The 17,257-nt window shown below is 39.6% G+C and overlaps 1 protein-coding gene across 2 annotated transcripts in view; it reads left to right on the top strand.

The window, feature by feature from the left end:
- Positions 1 to 1,028: 1,028 nt before the first annotated feature.
- The window catches only part of tox3 (TOX high mobility group box family member 3), a 35,186-nt gene continuing 18,957 nt past the window's right edge, over positions 1,029 to 17,257 (top strand). For both annotated transcript variants that reach the window (XM_085352378.1, XM_085352386.1), the window contains exon 1: positions 1,029 to 1,130. In XM_085352378.1, the coding sequence (XP_085208504.1) occupies positions 1,029 to 1,130 (102 nt within the window). The remainder of the gene's footprint in view (positions 1,131 to 17,257) is intronic.

Here is a 17,257-nt window from a genome sequence, read left to right as displayed (position 1 = left end):
AAATTCGCAGAATCAAGGAAAAACAAACGGGAGAAAAACTGCAGGAGCTATCGTACCTGTTGGCTTTGGCAGAGTAATGCAGAGTAAAAACAGAGTAAGATGTAAAATTACATTTGGATGTAACCTGCCATTCATTATGAAAGTCACCGTTTAAAAGGGCATAAAAAGGTATGCTAAGAAAATATACACATACAGACTCATAATTATGATCAATTATCATATGCCAACATGTCACATGGACTTAAATGCAGTGTTTTCATGGGAGTGGCTTAGTGTGTTTGGGGAGTGGCTGGCTTGTTCACACATTTTGCCTTGTTCATCACTACGACAGGCAGAGCCGAAGGCTGAACGGAGATACTCAGTGTAGTACATCACATTCACTAATTGCACCATCTGTGGAGTGTTGTTCAGCTTGTTGTACAAAACCTGTGTTTAGCAGATGGGCTCGAGCGGCCAGCTAGTTGCTCCTTCCTCAAACTGCTTCACCAACTAGTTTTACAAGTTGGAAAAATAAACTTCTGCGAAACACGGCGGAGGACGCGGGCACGTTTTTGAGCGCTATCCTGACGCGCGGACTTTACTTCGTGGTATTTATTACCACTTTCCTAGAGTTTTCATTTTCCCCTTTCCTTCCCCCTCTCTGCGTCTGAAGGAGGAAAAAGGAGGTGGACCCACGCTCACTCGCCGGTCTCGTGGCTTCTTTGTATACAGCAGCAGCTGTGTGTAAATGCATGGGCACACAGCGTCTGCTGCTCTTTGAGGGACAGCTTCCTGGGCTCAGTCCAGCGTTCATGTGGATTTCCACAGAAATGAAGCGACTGGTGTAAGGTGTAAAAAGAGGAATATCCTAACTTTACCTGTCCCCCTTTCTCTTACCGTAATATCTCGTTTAACCCAACAAAGCTTGGGTCAGTTTCGCCGCCTTTCTTTCTCCATCTATCTGTGCGCTTGGATTGTAAACGGCAGAAACAAATTGAGCTCCGTGCAGAGCAGGCTACAACTACAGCTGCGCGGCTCCCTCACACACCATGGATGTAAGATTTTATCCGACTGCCGGTGGAAATTCTATTCCGGGAGATCCACCAAACCTGGATTTTGCCCACTGTTTGGGCTACTACAACTTCAATAAGGTGAGAAATCCTTCCCGTTTCGCGCCGTAGTGTTGTTTTGTGTTGTGCGATCACGTTGGGACTGGAACCACTAGTACACAGTTTTTAGCTTAATTATTGAAACTCTGACCGTTGATTTAATTAGAATTCCCCTTACTCACTTCCTCCTTCCTTGAATCAGAGTTCTCTTTCCGCCTAATCAGTACTTTCCTCTCTTGCCGCAAACTTTGTTGTTGTTCATTAGGAAAGGAAACGGGAGCACAGGACAAGTGTAGCGGCACAGTGTTACTTTTTGTCCAGCTCAAACCTGCCTCGTCGCACTGCTAAACTCTCACAGACTGATGTGCTCCACAGTCATGGGCGCTGTTGCCTTTAGGGTTCCGTGTTTCTCAACATCCTGTCATTACAGTTCAAATGTGATTTAAACAAAAAAAGATGTAGGCTGTCAGGTACCTGCTCTTCTTCATGACCGGCCACGTCATGCAGTTAAATAAAATGACAACACGATAAAGAAATGGTTGTTGGTCGTTTGGTTAACTGCTGTGTATTTAACCTCATTTTCAAACCGCCTTCAGTTCATGTTGTTCACTGCATTTGCAAGCAGTTCTTAGAATGAGCTCCAAGTATCATATTCCTCATTAACATTTCAGGGGGAAAAAAGCATGCACAAGCAGAAAGAGGAATGGACAGCTCACTATCTGTTCCGTATGAATCTATTCATTGTCAGCGTTGCGCCGTGTTGTGCACTTATCTTACCCATGGCATCAGTTAAACTCTTGACTGTCATACTGTGCACTACAGTTTTATCTGCCCACTGCCAGGTTGCATGATGTATTTGCATTGTTTACATGTTGATCTGTTCGCTTCCTCGCATTTGTATACAAACGCCACCGTGTCCGAGCTGTGAATAAGAACAAAGCTGAAGTTTAATAACTCTTGCAACTGGAGCTTATGAGGTTATGTAAAACACAGTTGATGATTTGTAATGTTTTGTCAGTGATGTAACACGCGCACTGTTAGGCCTGTGATCAGTCACTAACTTGACTCTCTTGTATAACAGCAGGAGAGAACATCATTGTGGCAGTCAAAAAGAACAGTTTTTTATGAAGTTTAAACAATGATACCCCCCCCCCCCCCACCCCCAAACACACACAGACACACATGCACACTTAGACACGACACACTACCCCCCTCTCAAATTATTCAGCCCCGTAATGCAGCTCTATTTGCAATCTGATGCTGCTTAAAACAGTTACCAGGTTTGTCTCAGTGTTTCATCAGCTCTTTGTCATTTGGCCAAGTTGTCATATGTGCCCAATTTCATCATGTCTTCATCAGCCTCAAGAAACTTTAACCACATTGCTTTGAATTGGTGTAAAAGTTGAAGTGCGATTTTATTCCTGCTCATAAAATCCCCGGGTCAAGTGAAATTTTCCATCTGTAACAGTAATTGGCCACAATGCAAAAGGAGGCATAGAGTGAGAGAGAGGGTGGTGAGAAGGTGCTTATCCAGTATCTCTACCAGTTACGTTGGAAAGAGGAAGAGAGAGAGAGAGTACAAAGCATGCATTTCATGCTAATTACAATGCCTTTCCACTGTGAACAAATAAGCTCTTTTGCATGCATCTTTCAAATAAGCCTCCAATTTATTTGAATCGGCTTGCTGAAAGGTAGCACAATGCAGAGCGGTTAGTCATCTAAAAGATGTGGCATGCTTACAAGTCACAGAGCTGAAGCATTACTTCTTTAATCTATTTATAAGCTGTCACAGCACCTTTTGCGAGCAGCCAAACTTTCACTAGATTTACAGTTTTGATTTGAAAACAGGCAATACCCACTCAAAATGCTGGTGCAGGAAATGTTCAATTTTAATGACAAGAGAGACAGAAGGGCCCAGAGGCACTTTCAAACATCAGAGATTCTTTTAAATTTACAGAAAAATCCAAACGAGTGGCACAAACTTAATTAGGTGCTGCAGTCATGACTAATGAAGCTGCCATTTCTTTCCCTTTTTTTGGCACAGAGATGAAGGTGCTGAGGAGAAACATGCCACAACTTCACAAAGCTGAATAATTCTCATATAAAATCTATTTTGTGAGAAAAATTCCCTTGTTGCAGTTTGGAGAAATTAAACACGGTTTCTCTATTGAAACTGAAATTGTAAAGGCTTATTTCTGTGGGTTATAAACATTGACTACAGCGTGTGCAGGGTGAGTGACGAGGCTGTCACAGTGGGGTCTATTTCTCTTAAACTACCTTGACTCGAGGGTGAACACGGAACAGGTATGCTCAAGGGCAAAAACACCAAGGCTTCTACTTTTACTGATTGGTTGTTACTTCAGGTAGCGTTGTTTTCAATTTATCTGATAATGACTATTGGTTTTCCTGGCTCTTTGGATTCTTCTAACAACACCAGGTTGTAGTCGGTAAAATTTATAAAAGTTCCCTTTTGAAGTTTGATAAACTTTTTAAATCTGTGTATGAGCTCGTACATATATATGCACTTATTTATTATTCAAAGAGATTTCAGTGATGCAACATGGTTAAGGCTGCTTGTTTTCTCTAGGCAAGCTCCTCAGTCAGGCACAACATAAACCAAAGACAAAGAGCTGTTTGGATTTAACTAGTTTTGGTATTTGTAAAAGTCAAATGTGATTGAGTTTAATGGTTTCTTGAAAGAGACCCTCTGTTATAGCCATATTTATTGCCATCTGGTCTTTTTTTCCTAAAGGTTTAATAATGTTTCAGATACAGTATCCATTTAGTGTGGGCTTTCATTACCTCCAGGCGCCAAGAAATCACCAACAGATGTTAATACAAACTCCTCACCTGCACTGGTGCTAACACTGAAGGTTTATTTGGAAAACTAATACCAGCACCACTGAGACATTATAATTCATTGCAGTTGAGAATTGACCATACATTGGAGTATTTTAATGGCAGTATAGCAGAGGGATGTAGATAAACACATTGCTATGAGATTCTGTAGCCTTTGTACATGACAAAAGCTACAGAAGGGGGGGAAGTCTTGCAGGATCTCTGCTGTGTTGCTGTGTAGTGCTGTTAAGAGACATACAACAGTTTGTGCTTAATGAAGCATTTTAAAAGGAAAGGGCAAACTATAATTAAACATCTTAGAAATTTGTGACTAGGCTTTTTTTTTTAATAATGTTGTCAGCATTTTAACAATTTATATATTCAAAAATCATATTTGCTGACTGTGTCTGGGAAAAAAAAAATCCAAACTGTAGACATGTTTCATCAACCAATTAACTTGCAAAGGTAACAAACTGATTACTGATTAAGGCAGGGTTAATAGTTTGGCGGTTGCACTGTACACTGATTTTTAGATGCACATGCTGTGTTTGCTGTTGCATGAAACCACAGACTATTAACAACAGGTAGTGCCAAATCAACTTGGACTCAGTTGTTAAGGATTACAGCCTTATGTGCAGCATAATAAGTCTTTTCTGAGAAATGATCTTGATGACAAATCCTCTTTAGCTACACATGCTTTATTTTGTTGTTTTTCGACCACATATTGATAAAGGACTCTGGATAATTTGTTTATTGTCGGCTTTGTATTTTATCATCCATAAGCTATAATATGACAGACTAGCTCTGCTGTTATTCCCTGATTAGAAAGTTCTTCAAGACCCAAAATGATGCACTTCTTAAAGGATTTTACTGAGCGGGGGAAATGGGCCGTAGGCCATGAACTACTGACACATGCATATGTAAGGAAACCAGGAACAACACAGATTTTAAGGTCTGGAGGAAGTGAATTAATGTAGCTTCACATTAGCTAACATAGTACGTCAGGTTTCTTTTGTCTCTGCTGTCACTTAAGCTCCAGCGGGAGGGAAGGGGTTAACTCTCTTAACCAGGGGGCCTTGTGCATCTCTCCAGTGTACACAGCTGGTGCCATTTCATCACACACATTCTAAACATATCCAAACACAACTTTAAATGTGTGTGTGCGGTAATGCCGTGTGTGCGTGTCTTGGGGAGGGGCAGGGAGGCTGTCTGCTTTGTCAAACTCAACACTTGATGGATATGACTCCAAGGTGCATGTTAAATGTTTAAATGTCCAAGAAGTGAATAGCTGATGTGTTTTGCTGAGTCCTTTAATTGTAGCTTGTCAGGAGATGTAGTTCAGCAGATTTATTAAACACCTAATTTTCCCAGTGAGACAAGAGAGTGTTATTTTTAGTTTGTTCTACACGAAGACGCACTGTGCACTTGGAGCTCCTGTCTGTAAGAATGACTGCTATATGTGGCAGACGGCACTACACGTATTTTGTAAATGCCCAGCTCCATTTTCTGCATGCCATTTCTTCTGAGCAACATTAATGGTTGTTGCTTTGATCCCACAAGCATTCTGCAACTGTATGACAATCTGATCCAACAGAGTGGAAAACATAACATCAGGTTGTCCACTTTGTTTATGAGGTGGATGTGACAAATCCTCCAGCTCTGAAATCTTCAACAGACATAGACCATTACCCAGATCAGCACTCGTAAAGACCTTCTGTAATCTTGCCATCACTGCTCATAAATCCACTTCATTACATCTCCTTGTGCATTACTCAGTGTGGTTCATTTAGGCAGACCTCACACCATGAAGTTATTTCCCAACTGGTCGATTTGCAAACCATAAGGCACCATTCTATAGACAAGAACCATCTTGCTGTGCTGATTTGGTCTTGATGTAATCTCATGTCCAATGAAAAATAGGGGAAACCACATTAAAAGCAAAAAAGAAATCATGCTTGGATATGGAGTGTCTTAGTGCTGTAGGCTTTCCTTGTGCGTATAGTTTCACCTCAAGGATCCACTCCACTGTTGTCTGTCCTCGCCCTGCTTAATAAAATGACAAATTCTCCCTTTTGACTATGTGTAGCTATGTGGCTGTTTCAAAAACATCTCTTCCAGTGGTATAAAGAGAACAGATGCACAGTGTTGTCATGTAAACAACATCACTACACCGTTCAAATCATGAATCATAACAAAAGATTATGGTAAGTTATTACAGAAGAGTTGTTGTTTTTCTTTTCAGTGTTTTAAGGACTTTCTGGATAAATCAACACTTGTTCTCATTTGGATAGCTTTAAAAAAAGTAAATTAACATCATTTAGATCTTTAAGTTCTTAGTTACATGTGGAGCCGTGTTATGACTTTTCTCAAATATCTAATTAGTTAATGCATCATTAAAGTTCAAATGAAAAAATGACAGTAATAATTTCACTGCTGACTTCATTAAAACATATGTTGAAATTGTATGGCAAAGCATTAGCATGAGCTGAGCTCACTTAAAAAGCACCCATAACTCAAGAGATACACCAAAAGATGGAACTCATCTAGACCACAGAGTTCCCTATAAAAGTGGAGAAGATGACATTGTCCAGGTCAGCGAGGGGGTTGAGATTTAGCTTTAGGGTTTGATGTCTTAAGATAAGACTGAGAGTTTACTCAAATACCAAACAGAGTTGGCGTACAAGAGGTTTGTTAAGCTGTGACATGAGGAGGTACGCAATATGTACGATTTTTTTTTTTAGTTTTAAAACAATAAGTTAAATGATTGACAGTGTGGAAAAATTAATGGTTGTGAGGTTATGTCAAAGGTGTCTGTGTCATTGCAGAGGTTGTCTGAAGCGCAAAGTAGCACTCACCCAAATCCTCATGGGATTGTAGTCTGTAATCCCGAGGTACAGCACTACAAGATCATATTTTTTTATTGAATGGTGTCTATGATTCTTGTTGATCATATGACAGGAAATTAATGAAATGGTAAATGGTTTTTGAAAAGAAGGATTAACTAAGAGGTTTTGTGTTAGCATATGTTACCAATAGCATGGTTCCTTGCACACATGTTGTTGTGTACAATTCTTAAACGACACCAACCTCTTCTAGTGTAATGCACCTTTAAGTTATGTAAGGCCAAAGATATCATTAACCTTCAGAAGTTCTATTGAATGAGTCAATGCTGTGCCCATTTTTGTTCAAGACAGAGCCCCTTAAGAGAGATTTTTCCACTATGATCAACTGTTTTAATCTGGTTTTGGCTCACTACATTTTTGACAGCTTCAACCTTGTTGACTTATTAAAAGGAGGAAGAAGAACCCCCTGTGCTCCAGAAAACAGTTTCTAACCATGAATTAAGCAGTTTCAAAAGGACCAGTCAATCACTTCTGGTTGGCTGATTCAATAAGTGTTGTGTCCCTTTAGTGGTTAGCCTCGCTGTTAAGACGCATTCATTTTTAAAGCTTTCCAGAGAGGCAGCCATTCCATGTTTCATAGATCTAATGTCCAATTCTCTTAATGGGCTCACAGACTGTATCAAAACATTCTGCAGTTTTCCTTTTAACTTGACTTGCTTGACTTAAGCCTTTGGCTCTTTGTCAAGTGCACAGGCCACTGATGGATGTCTCATACAGTTATGGGTAATATTTTCTTAGCAGTGCAGGTTGAATTTATCGCTTCTGTTTTCACATTTAGACTTTATTCTTTCAGCTTTTCCTAATTTCTGCATCTAAATGACCTTTGAGTTAGATAAATACTGAAAACTATTCAAAATTGAGATATTTTACTGAAAGGCATAAACGCTGGTTGGGGGTTGAATTTGTTATATGCTTCAGTTTGCTTTAACCGTTAAACCGAAACCAGCCTCGTCATAGGTATTATTATTCATGATCCCAACCTTTGTTCATATATCAGGTTGAGTGTGAATTTCTCTCTCATTACAGGGCTATGAGCTGCAGGTGTGTAGTATTACTTGTTACACAGTGTGATTAATCCTCCCTTTTTTCTGCTGCCCCCCTCCTACATCACACATTCCCATAATGCAGCTTGTTACCAGGTTGCACTAAAAGGACTGACAATAGTAGCAGGTGTGCAAATATCCCTTAGACCCGTTGGACAAAGAGCTTAAATAATGTAGGTAAATAAAACTTTTGTTTGAATGGCGAAATGGATGGCATGTTTTCAAGCAGAACTGCATCAGAGTTCAAGGAAGACTAACTTGAAAGAAAACCTGTTTATCATGCAGGAAACGATGAAAGCACTCCTTTAAAAATAAAAAATTAGATGTATTTGACACTTTCTGGTAAAATTTATAACCTTGATTACCGTTTTGTCCCCTGTTTACATGATGTCTCAAACAAAGTGTGAGTCAGTTAGATGATATTTTCTTTTCATATAATAACTACCATAGCAGGAATACTGCTGCCTACAGACCTGCGTTACCCCTTGAACAAGAGTTTTAATAGTCCCCAGAGTTTAAAAAAAATCTGCTATCTCAACCTGCAGCACCTTGATTCAATCTTCTATAAACATACTTAAGACTGATAGGAGTCCTCTGATATGACTACTGTGGGGTTTTTTTTTGTCATCGTTATTCAGTTGCAGTGAATCAAGCTCTTGTTACACAGCGCTGATTGCTTGAGGATTGTCTTTTTCTTTTTAGTCCCTAAGGGGAGTGAAACAGCTCTTCTTAAATGTTTGCCCTTTAATATCTCTTTCATACCTTGGTTTGTCAGAAATGTCTTTGTATCCATTTCTTTAACAAGGCCACAGGAATTCAACAACAATAACTTGTATTTCAGCTGTCTGTTTTGCCATCACTCTCTTTATTTCTGCGCAGACCCGACCTGAAGAATGAGACACGGCACACTGAACTTTTTCAATATTGATCTAAGATGATAATCTTTTCCTCGCCCTCAACCAACAGCTTTTTTTATGGCTCCCATAAATCCAGAAAGATTTTAATCTCTATTTGTCAGGAGTAAATCCTGTGGGGAACTCAAATTAAAAATATTCAGCATTTAAAAATAAAAAACAAAATAGGAAAAAAAAACTCTTGTCTTCCGTCTGACATTATTCTTTTGGTTATAATTGCCCATCAGCTGTCCTCATTTGAATAAACAGCTCTCAACATGTTACTGAAATAACACTGCTTTGAGAATTCTTCCAAGAGATTTTCTATTTGATGAAAATCATGCAGTATTCATGAATCTATCTAGTTTTTATTCAGTTCCACAATAAAAAGGAACAATGGACACAGCCTCAGTAAAAGCTCCAACCACATAATAAAGGTCCATTCTCCAGAAACCTCAATTGCGGGATTATGAATGGAGGCCATGAAATTCTTGAGTCAACTTCTGATATTTCTGAGGTGAAATTGAGGCTCATTCACAGTATGTCCTTGTTTACTGTCATGTGCATGTATGTTTCTGCTGGCTTGTGAGCTCTTGCATGTGGTCGTAGTGTGGGATGGCAGAAGTAGAAACAAGATCAAGGTCTGTGAGGCCTTTACATTGGCCAGGGCTTTCCTTCTGCGGACAGCCACTGACAATTCATTTAAATGACATTCCTTCCAAGGAAACTGATCGAGTTTCTAATCTGTGGTGGTTCTGACTCAATAGTGTAACTTTTCAAATACCTGCACAACCTTGGAAAACATTTTTTTAAGGAGTTCCAATATTATTTTTCTCCCCCGCTGATAAACAAGAAGAGAAACTGAATGATTACAATGTTTCCAAAGCATTACAGGCATCTGATTAAAGTGTTAGGTTGGAGTTAGCCAAGGTTAACCGTCCATAATGAAACACTTTGAAAATAATGATACGCTGCATGGTTTTATGAAGGCTTGTGGCTGCTCAGCTCAGCAGTGGTGACCTTCAGCAGTTCCACGAGCTAATCGTGGCAATCCCGCAGCACCCCTGTAGTTTTGAGAGTCCATTAGCTTCTGATATGCATCCAGGAGAGCAGAGCTTGCACAAGGTCTTCCTCTTAAACCATCCTTGTGTCACTGAGGTGCCTGGCCAACTTCCCTTTCAAGTGACACCGAGAGATTTGTCGTCAGCTCCCACTTTGATTTGAATGCGGCTGTTAATATTTTATGGGTTTATTGTTTTGCCTTGTGCATTAATGCATAAGACTATGGTGTCAAATTCTCCTATATCCCCAAGTCTGAAAGGTTTATCAGTAATTGGCACTTCTACTAAATGTTCTCGAGCTGTTGTTAATTGCTTGTTTAACAGCCAGTAAATTCTGTTTGAATAGTGTTGCTGTTGAAATAGCATTGCATCGGGTTCTGCAAATAAGTATTTTTGCTGATTTGTACCATTTTCTGCTGTGTGGGTGGGGTGGGTAGAGTGGGATGCATGTAAATTGCTGCATTATTCTGCTGGCATGCTTGACAATCAGGCAAATTCCTAACAGCTTTAGTTGATTTAACATTCAATTTCAATCAAACATGTACGAACATGCACCCAGCTTGTAGCATGATACTCGGTTTAGTCAGTCCTAACATAGCTGTTGACAGGTAAAGTGTTGGAATCCACAATAATGCATTCCCAACAGGAACTAATTAACAAATAAGAATAATTGCCCAGTTCTTTCATTCATCACCACAGTCTCTCATAACATGCAAGCTTCAAGCAGGAACAACAAAGTAGTACATAAATCAAAGTAGTTTCCTTTGCCAAGCCAGAACCCCCTGGGAGGTACCTTGGTGCTTAATTAAAATCCAGAAGGATCATGTTTTAAGTGTAGGTGAGCGAGCACTGAATAACAATGACAAACCATGCCCCAGAGCATTAGTGGTGTGTTTTTGAAAAAGAATAACAACATCTTTTCCTTTTTTTCCCCCTGTAGAAAATAAATGAGATTTAATGTGAAAGAAGAAAGCTGTTTTCAGTACGTTTTGGCACACGGATATTTGTAAATGTAGCCTTGTCTCCAGAACCGGACAAAATCAGGATTGACATATTAATGTTATAATTAAGCATACAGAATTAAAATGAAACGGCTCATTGTTACACATTTGATGTTCTTTCTTTCTGCGCACTGTTTCCTATTCCTGATTTTGGTTTGCGAGTCCTCACATGTATAAACCAACTGCAGAATATAAAGGTGCACTTGGGAAATTGTCACTACAATATCTGTATTGGAACATAGAGATTTATGTCAAATGGATGGTCACAGTGGCAGACCTTCAGGCTATTGTTGTCCCTGATCTTTGAGGTTACAGATCTGATGTTTCTGCACTCTCTGCCCTTCAACCAGTGATACAGTGGGAAATGATTAAATCCACACAATGTGGAGTCACATTTTAAACAGATGACGATCAGAATATAAACTGTCCTACATACATGCTGTTTCTGCAAGCGTTATAACTCTGATGTTCACTGGCTCCCAGGAAAGGCTAAAAAAGGAAAAGTACATTTCAAAAGGGAATGTGTAGTTATCAGGAGAAGAAAAACTCTCCCAAGTCAAATCCGCTCAATTACAGAGCTCTGGAGAGCTATCCCCAAGCAGCCCTTCCATTGGCTAATCAGTCACAGCAAATTGTAGTGGTGAATATTTCAGACTCGACATATTTGAATAAAGCCATCATGATTATTTCACTGTTGTACAGTACTCTCGAATAATTTTCACAGCCTTCAGCTGGGGCCAGCATAAACTGCATAACTCCTGATTTTTTCTTTTCTTTTTTTTAAAAAGCAAGGGAAAAGTCAAGGGAGAAAAGCAGACACAAGGGCTGTCAGTCAATGTGGCAAGCTAATTGGGTCGATCTCTTTAGCGAAAGATGAATGAAGAGATTAACTCTCCCTATGTGTCCAGTGAATCTCCCCCTCTGGCTCCAGGTAAATTAGCCGATGACAAGTTGACAGTGGGATTTCTGTTCCGCACTCCTGCTTAAACCTGTAGTCGGTAGTTTACAGCATGGCGCCCCCTGTTGAAATCACTGATTTTTCTCATCACAGGCTTTGTTTATATATTTATTAATTGGATCGGTGGAATTTATCTTTCTAGGTTTGTTACACGACTACTCCAGAGTGGGTTTTCATATACATGTCGGCCATTTACATTTAGCTGCTCTTCACCTCTGCAAGATATCACATATAGAGATGATCTCTATGGACTGTAGTGTTTATATTTACACTGGCAGAGGATTGGTGATGGGTCAAACAAACCTAATGAAGATAAATGAAGAGTGATGGGAGAACATGTGCGCGGAAAGGTGCGAGTTGAGAGTAGATTGTCGTGCTGTCATTTATTTTAGTGGAAGAACTCAGCATGGTCCTAAAATAGAGGGCAAGGCTCAAATACAGAAAATGTCAGTGACCCCCCCCCCCCCCCCCCCCCCCCCCCCCCCCCCCTTAGCCGCCTGCACTGAAATTAGATAAAAAATAGCTCAAAGGGAGTTGTTGTCAAAGCAGAAAATAAGCATACCTGTACAGGGAGGATTTTTACAGGTATAATGTATATGATTATTTTCTCTTGTGTGATACCATCGTTAGGGAAATTAAGTCCAGATATGGTTGCTTTTGATTGGCCACAGACTGACAAGTCTTATTAAACAAATGCTTTTGCATTAGTTTTTGTTTAAAAAAAAATGTGTAAACACTTTCCTAACTTATCTTCTCCATTTAAAAATTTAAAATAAAAAAATGCCACTTCCACACAAAGCAGACCTCTAGGTTTTTCATACGCCTTTGATCTCCAACCTGTCTTTTTACACCGAGGAGAGGAATAACTTTTGCATTATGACTAAAAGATGTGTAATGTGTCTTTGTTCCGAATCTTTTTAAATGTCAGTGCAATGATACGGAATCAAAGTTGAGGCTTAGTGTTTGTAATTATTCAAAGCTGGTATCTTAATCTCACGCTGCTTTTGAAGTAGGAAATGTTAAAGTGACATTTTGAGTTTAAATACTGTTAAAAACACTAGTGAAGCACTTAGCCTGATGGTGGCTGTCACAAGAAAAACAATGTCTGCGACTCAACAGCTGTCAGGTTTGCTAATGATGTCCTGGTGTGCTGTCAATCTAGCAGATGAACGGACAATAGTATGCCAAGGAGAAAATGCTTGAAACAGCTAATTGCTTCTAAGAGCTCACTCAACCATTCTGTAACTACTATGTGTTCACAGATGTCTTTTCCAGCTGCTATTTCATTATGGAACTCAAAGACATTACAGAAGCAATGTACTGGCTTTCTTTATGAGCCTGTGTTGTTGCACATCAAGTCTTAATGATTATAGATACATTATTGCAACCACAGGTGGAAGAAAATAACAGAGCACGGCATCTATATTAGTGCATTTTCATTATTTTACCTAATTTGCTCCCATCATTCCGTTAATCTCTGCCAACTTGTTGATTGTCAGTTTGGAGACGCATTTCTGGAGAGGAGCCCGAGAGTATTTGCAGCCGGACCTCTGTCAGTAGCGCCAAGCAACACAGCCACAAATTGGAATGTGGTACAGTTCTGGGAAAGCAGCCAAGATTTAAATTAGACAATAACCTCTGCTCTCTCTATATTGCCTCTCTTTTCCAGCTGCAGGCCTAGCCATTTGTTTAATACAGTCAGCCCTGTAGTATATAATAGACTGATATACGAGTCACTGCTCAGCAGTTTGTGCTTTTCAGATTTATAGAGATTGAACAACTGGCTGGTTTGTGCATACTGGTCTTCTGCTAAGAATAACAGAAAAGACACAGGTTGCATACATGAAGATTTTAATGGGCTTGAGAATTATGATGAAAAATGGGACTAACCCTCCAGTTTACTATTTGCTGTTAATGCCTTTTTGTAAACATTTCTCAAAAGAAAGAAATAGATTTTATATTTGATAGCTTTAAATACTGTTAAACTGGGCTAATTACTTGATAACATTGCTCAAAAACACGCTATAGAATACATTAGGCTTTTAATGGACTGAATAGTTTGATGTTAATGCTCTCACCACTTTAGGCTTTTACATCATTTTATATCCAACATTAGCAGATAAGAAATAGAGGATTGTTTTGAGTCCAGCACTAAAAGCTCTTGACTGTGCACATTCCCAGAGCCATTCATAATGATTGTATTAGTCAGTAACAGCACACAGGGAATTTAAAAAAAAAAAAGAAAGGGAAAAAAGTGTCTGTGCTCCACTCCCTGCAGCTTTCAGTGGATCTTTATGTGAAGTCCTAGTGACAAAGCCATTTGACAAATCAGGAAAAAAGTACAACCATTAGTGCCATCAGAAGCAAACCTGTTTCCACTGGCACAAAACTGTTCTTCTACTTTTTGACATTTGACCATTTAAAAAAAAAAAAAAAATACTATTAGCTTCTTTAACCTGATAGCACTCTTGTGCTCTGAAGTAGAAGAATGGCAAGCAGAACAGGACAAGCTTAGGTTAAAATCCACACCCTGATACCATCTTGAGTTGGAGTTGCATCAAAGCTGCTGAAAGTAAACAGCCTTGAGACATGGCTTAGGAGTAAAAGCAAGACAACACCAACAAGACAAGCCTCTCTCATGTTACTTCCTCAAGAGCGGTGTGTCCATGCAACAGCAGCAATTGTGAGAAAGCTACACCATGTTTCTGAGGCCCTCTCCATTGCCTAAGCTCCTTTGTGGCTGTGGGCCAATGGCTTTGCACCCCGCCAAATCAAAGATGGAACCCCATTTAGCTCGCGCTTTCTTTTAGGATTTGCTCTTGAGAGTACATAGCAGACTCAACAGCCAGGGAAAAAAAGGGATGTTGGATGTTGACCTGCATACTATTGAGGCTGCTGAGCTCAGTCCATTATGACAAATCCTGAGACCATCTTTGTTTTGGCAACATTTGCAAGTCTTAGGCCTCAGAGAAAACAGTAGCCATGGAGAACCTCTGTGTGCTTTTAGGTCTACTGTGTAACTAGTGCAGTGATATTAGCAGCGACTATGCTATAAAATTAGTCCAGCTACATTTGCTGTAAATTACACTTAAAAGTCCACATTTACACAAGAAAGCAGAAGTCTTAGAAGTTTATATTTTAAAGCGACTGGCTACGTTTATAATATAAAATAAGAGTAACAAGGACTAATTTTAGTCATGTAGGCATTGTTGCTCTAACATAGGCCATTTCAGTCAGTCTACCCTTTAGTCCAGACTAGATTAGCTCAACAGGATGCGGGACGGAGTACTGTTAAATTTTGTATCCTACATACATCCATAGATTCATGATTCCCAATAGTAACAACAGTTTTGCACCAGATTTTCCTTTGTTTTATGACCCATTTCTGATCCCATTTCTATTAGCCGTGACAACTATGTGTATAGTACTCATTAGCAAATGTTAGCATCCTAACACACTAAACTGAGATGACATTTTCTATAATTATTTTACATTACCTGCTAAAGATGTGTTGATGCCTGACATCTCAAAGCAACTGTGCATAAATACAACCTGACAGATCTACTATCTAATAAAGCACTGTACTCTTAGCATAGCGGTTACCAAATCCTATTAATTTAGTGAGCCCATAATTCAAGGTAGAGTGGATTGTCCACTAATTGCAGGGTTGGAGATTTGATCCTTGGTCTCCTTACATGACCAAGTGCAGGACACTGAGCACCCAGTTCCTTCTAATAGTAGGTATGCATGGCAGCTGCACTGCCTTTGATTTGTTGTTCGTGTGTCTGAGAGAGGGAGAGAGAGCATAGGTAAACGACAAACACATTGTAAAGTCTTTTTGTGGAATCTGTATTTAGTAGCAGTTATTTTATTTGGAAAAATGTAAATTTCAATATGAAATCGGTAATTCACATTGTCACTTGATCTGTTAGCCATTATAAAAATGTGGTTGAGGTCAAATGTGTTCTTAAAAAAAAAAAAAAAAAAAAAAAAAAATAAACAGATGCAGTATATGCCAGATGTTTGCTTTTAGTCATTGACAACTTTTCTGCCTGACTTTACAAATGCTGTTTCACTCTGGTCTTTTTGTGTCTCCGTGTTATCGCTCTCATACACCGTGTCTGCGCTGAATATAAATTTTGCCCAAAGGAACATGCTGAATACACAAACTATAGTTCTCCTTTTACTGTCTTTTAACACCGCCATAATGACTGGGAAGCTTGAAAAAAATATAATATATATTTGCTGAGCTGTGAAATCACTTGTAACTTTTTCCTTTATTTTGATAGTTAAGCTTGTCATTTTGGTTGGACATGCAAACTTGTTTTTATGCGCTGTGACGGAATTATAGTGTTCCTTTGCCGTTTGGAGTAATGTAAAGAACAGAGGCTCTGCTTTTGGGTTTGCTTATAACAACCCCATCTGTGATGCCCTAAAGTTTCTTATTTTAGAGACTTTAATGATTACACGGTCCAAAAGTTAAAGATCCTTGTTTAACCTTCTCTGATCGAATGTTAAATAAACGTGTCTCCCCGTCGGAGCAGAATCCCTACCATTCTGTGGCCAGGAAACAGTCTTTTTGTGAGAGGTTTGATATCTGTGCAGGGGTTGAAAACTGTTCCTCCAGGTCAGTGTTTACTAAACTAAAGCAAGCTGTGATACCTCTAGCTGAGACTATAGTGGTCTGTGTGGTGTGAAGGGAGGGTAATCACCACACAGCCTGAACAACACTGTCATCAGCTTAGTTCAGATCCCACTTTTTCTCACACCAGCTTCTCTGCACTGTTGTAGGGGTACTACCACTGAGAGGCAAAGGAAGACTGAGATGCTTTCAATGAACTTCCCCTCAATGCTACCTTATGTAGTTAAGGACTAGCAGTCTTAATAGTGGAAGACAGTGCTGGGCTGGGGGGAGTAATGATTTTAGCTTTAAACTGAATTACCAATCGATTCGGCCCGCAGATCAGAACACAGCTTGCTAGCTGACTGTGTGGACATGCTGTGTTGTGGAGTTGCTTTACAAATTGACTGCTGCACACATAGGAGGAAATATATCTATATATGTCAGCTTGCCTCTGCATGCACAGTGGCCTGCTGTGCATGAATAGGCCTTGTGATCACCAGAGACGCAGCTGCAGAGTGTTTATGCTGAATTGGGTTGTAAATGAGCATGTATTTGGTGAGCAGTACCTCTGGAAGATAACTTTCCCAGAGGCTACAACACAGTCCGACCAGTATTGCAGGGAAGGAAACAGTGCTGCTCTTTTGAATCTCCAGCCTCCTGCACTCAGTGTGAGAGTTAGCTAAACCTGGTTATGGGCAGGGCCTTAAAGGAAATTGCATAAAATAATAGATCGAAAATTACAGTGGGCTACTTGGGATCGAAGATTGCGTTTTAACTGTGGTGTTTTCACTGTCTTTTATGGAGACCACTGGAGAACATATTAGCGCAAGTGTCATGTTCCAGAGAAC

This window comes from Diplotaxodon limnothrissa, linkage group LG1, assembly GCF_057381915.1.
Source record: "Diplotaxodon limnothrissa isolate DT_005_m linkage group LG1, D_limnothrissa_male_GT1.1, whole genome shotgun sequence".
Classification (NCBI taxonomy): Eukaryota; Metazoa; Chordata; class Actinopteri; order Cichliformes; family Cichlidae; genus Diplotaxodon; species Diplotaxodon limnothrissa.
The sequence above is the reverse complement of the archived record's forward strand: the minus strand, read 5'-3'. Positions and strand labels throughout refer to the sequence as shown.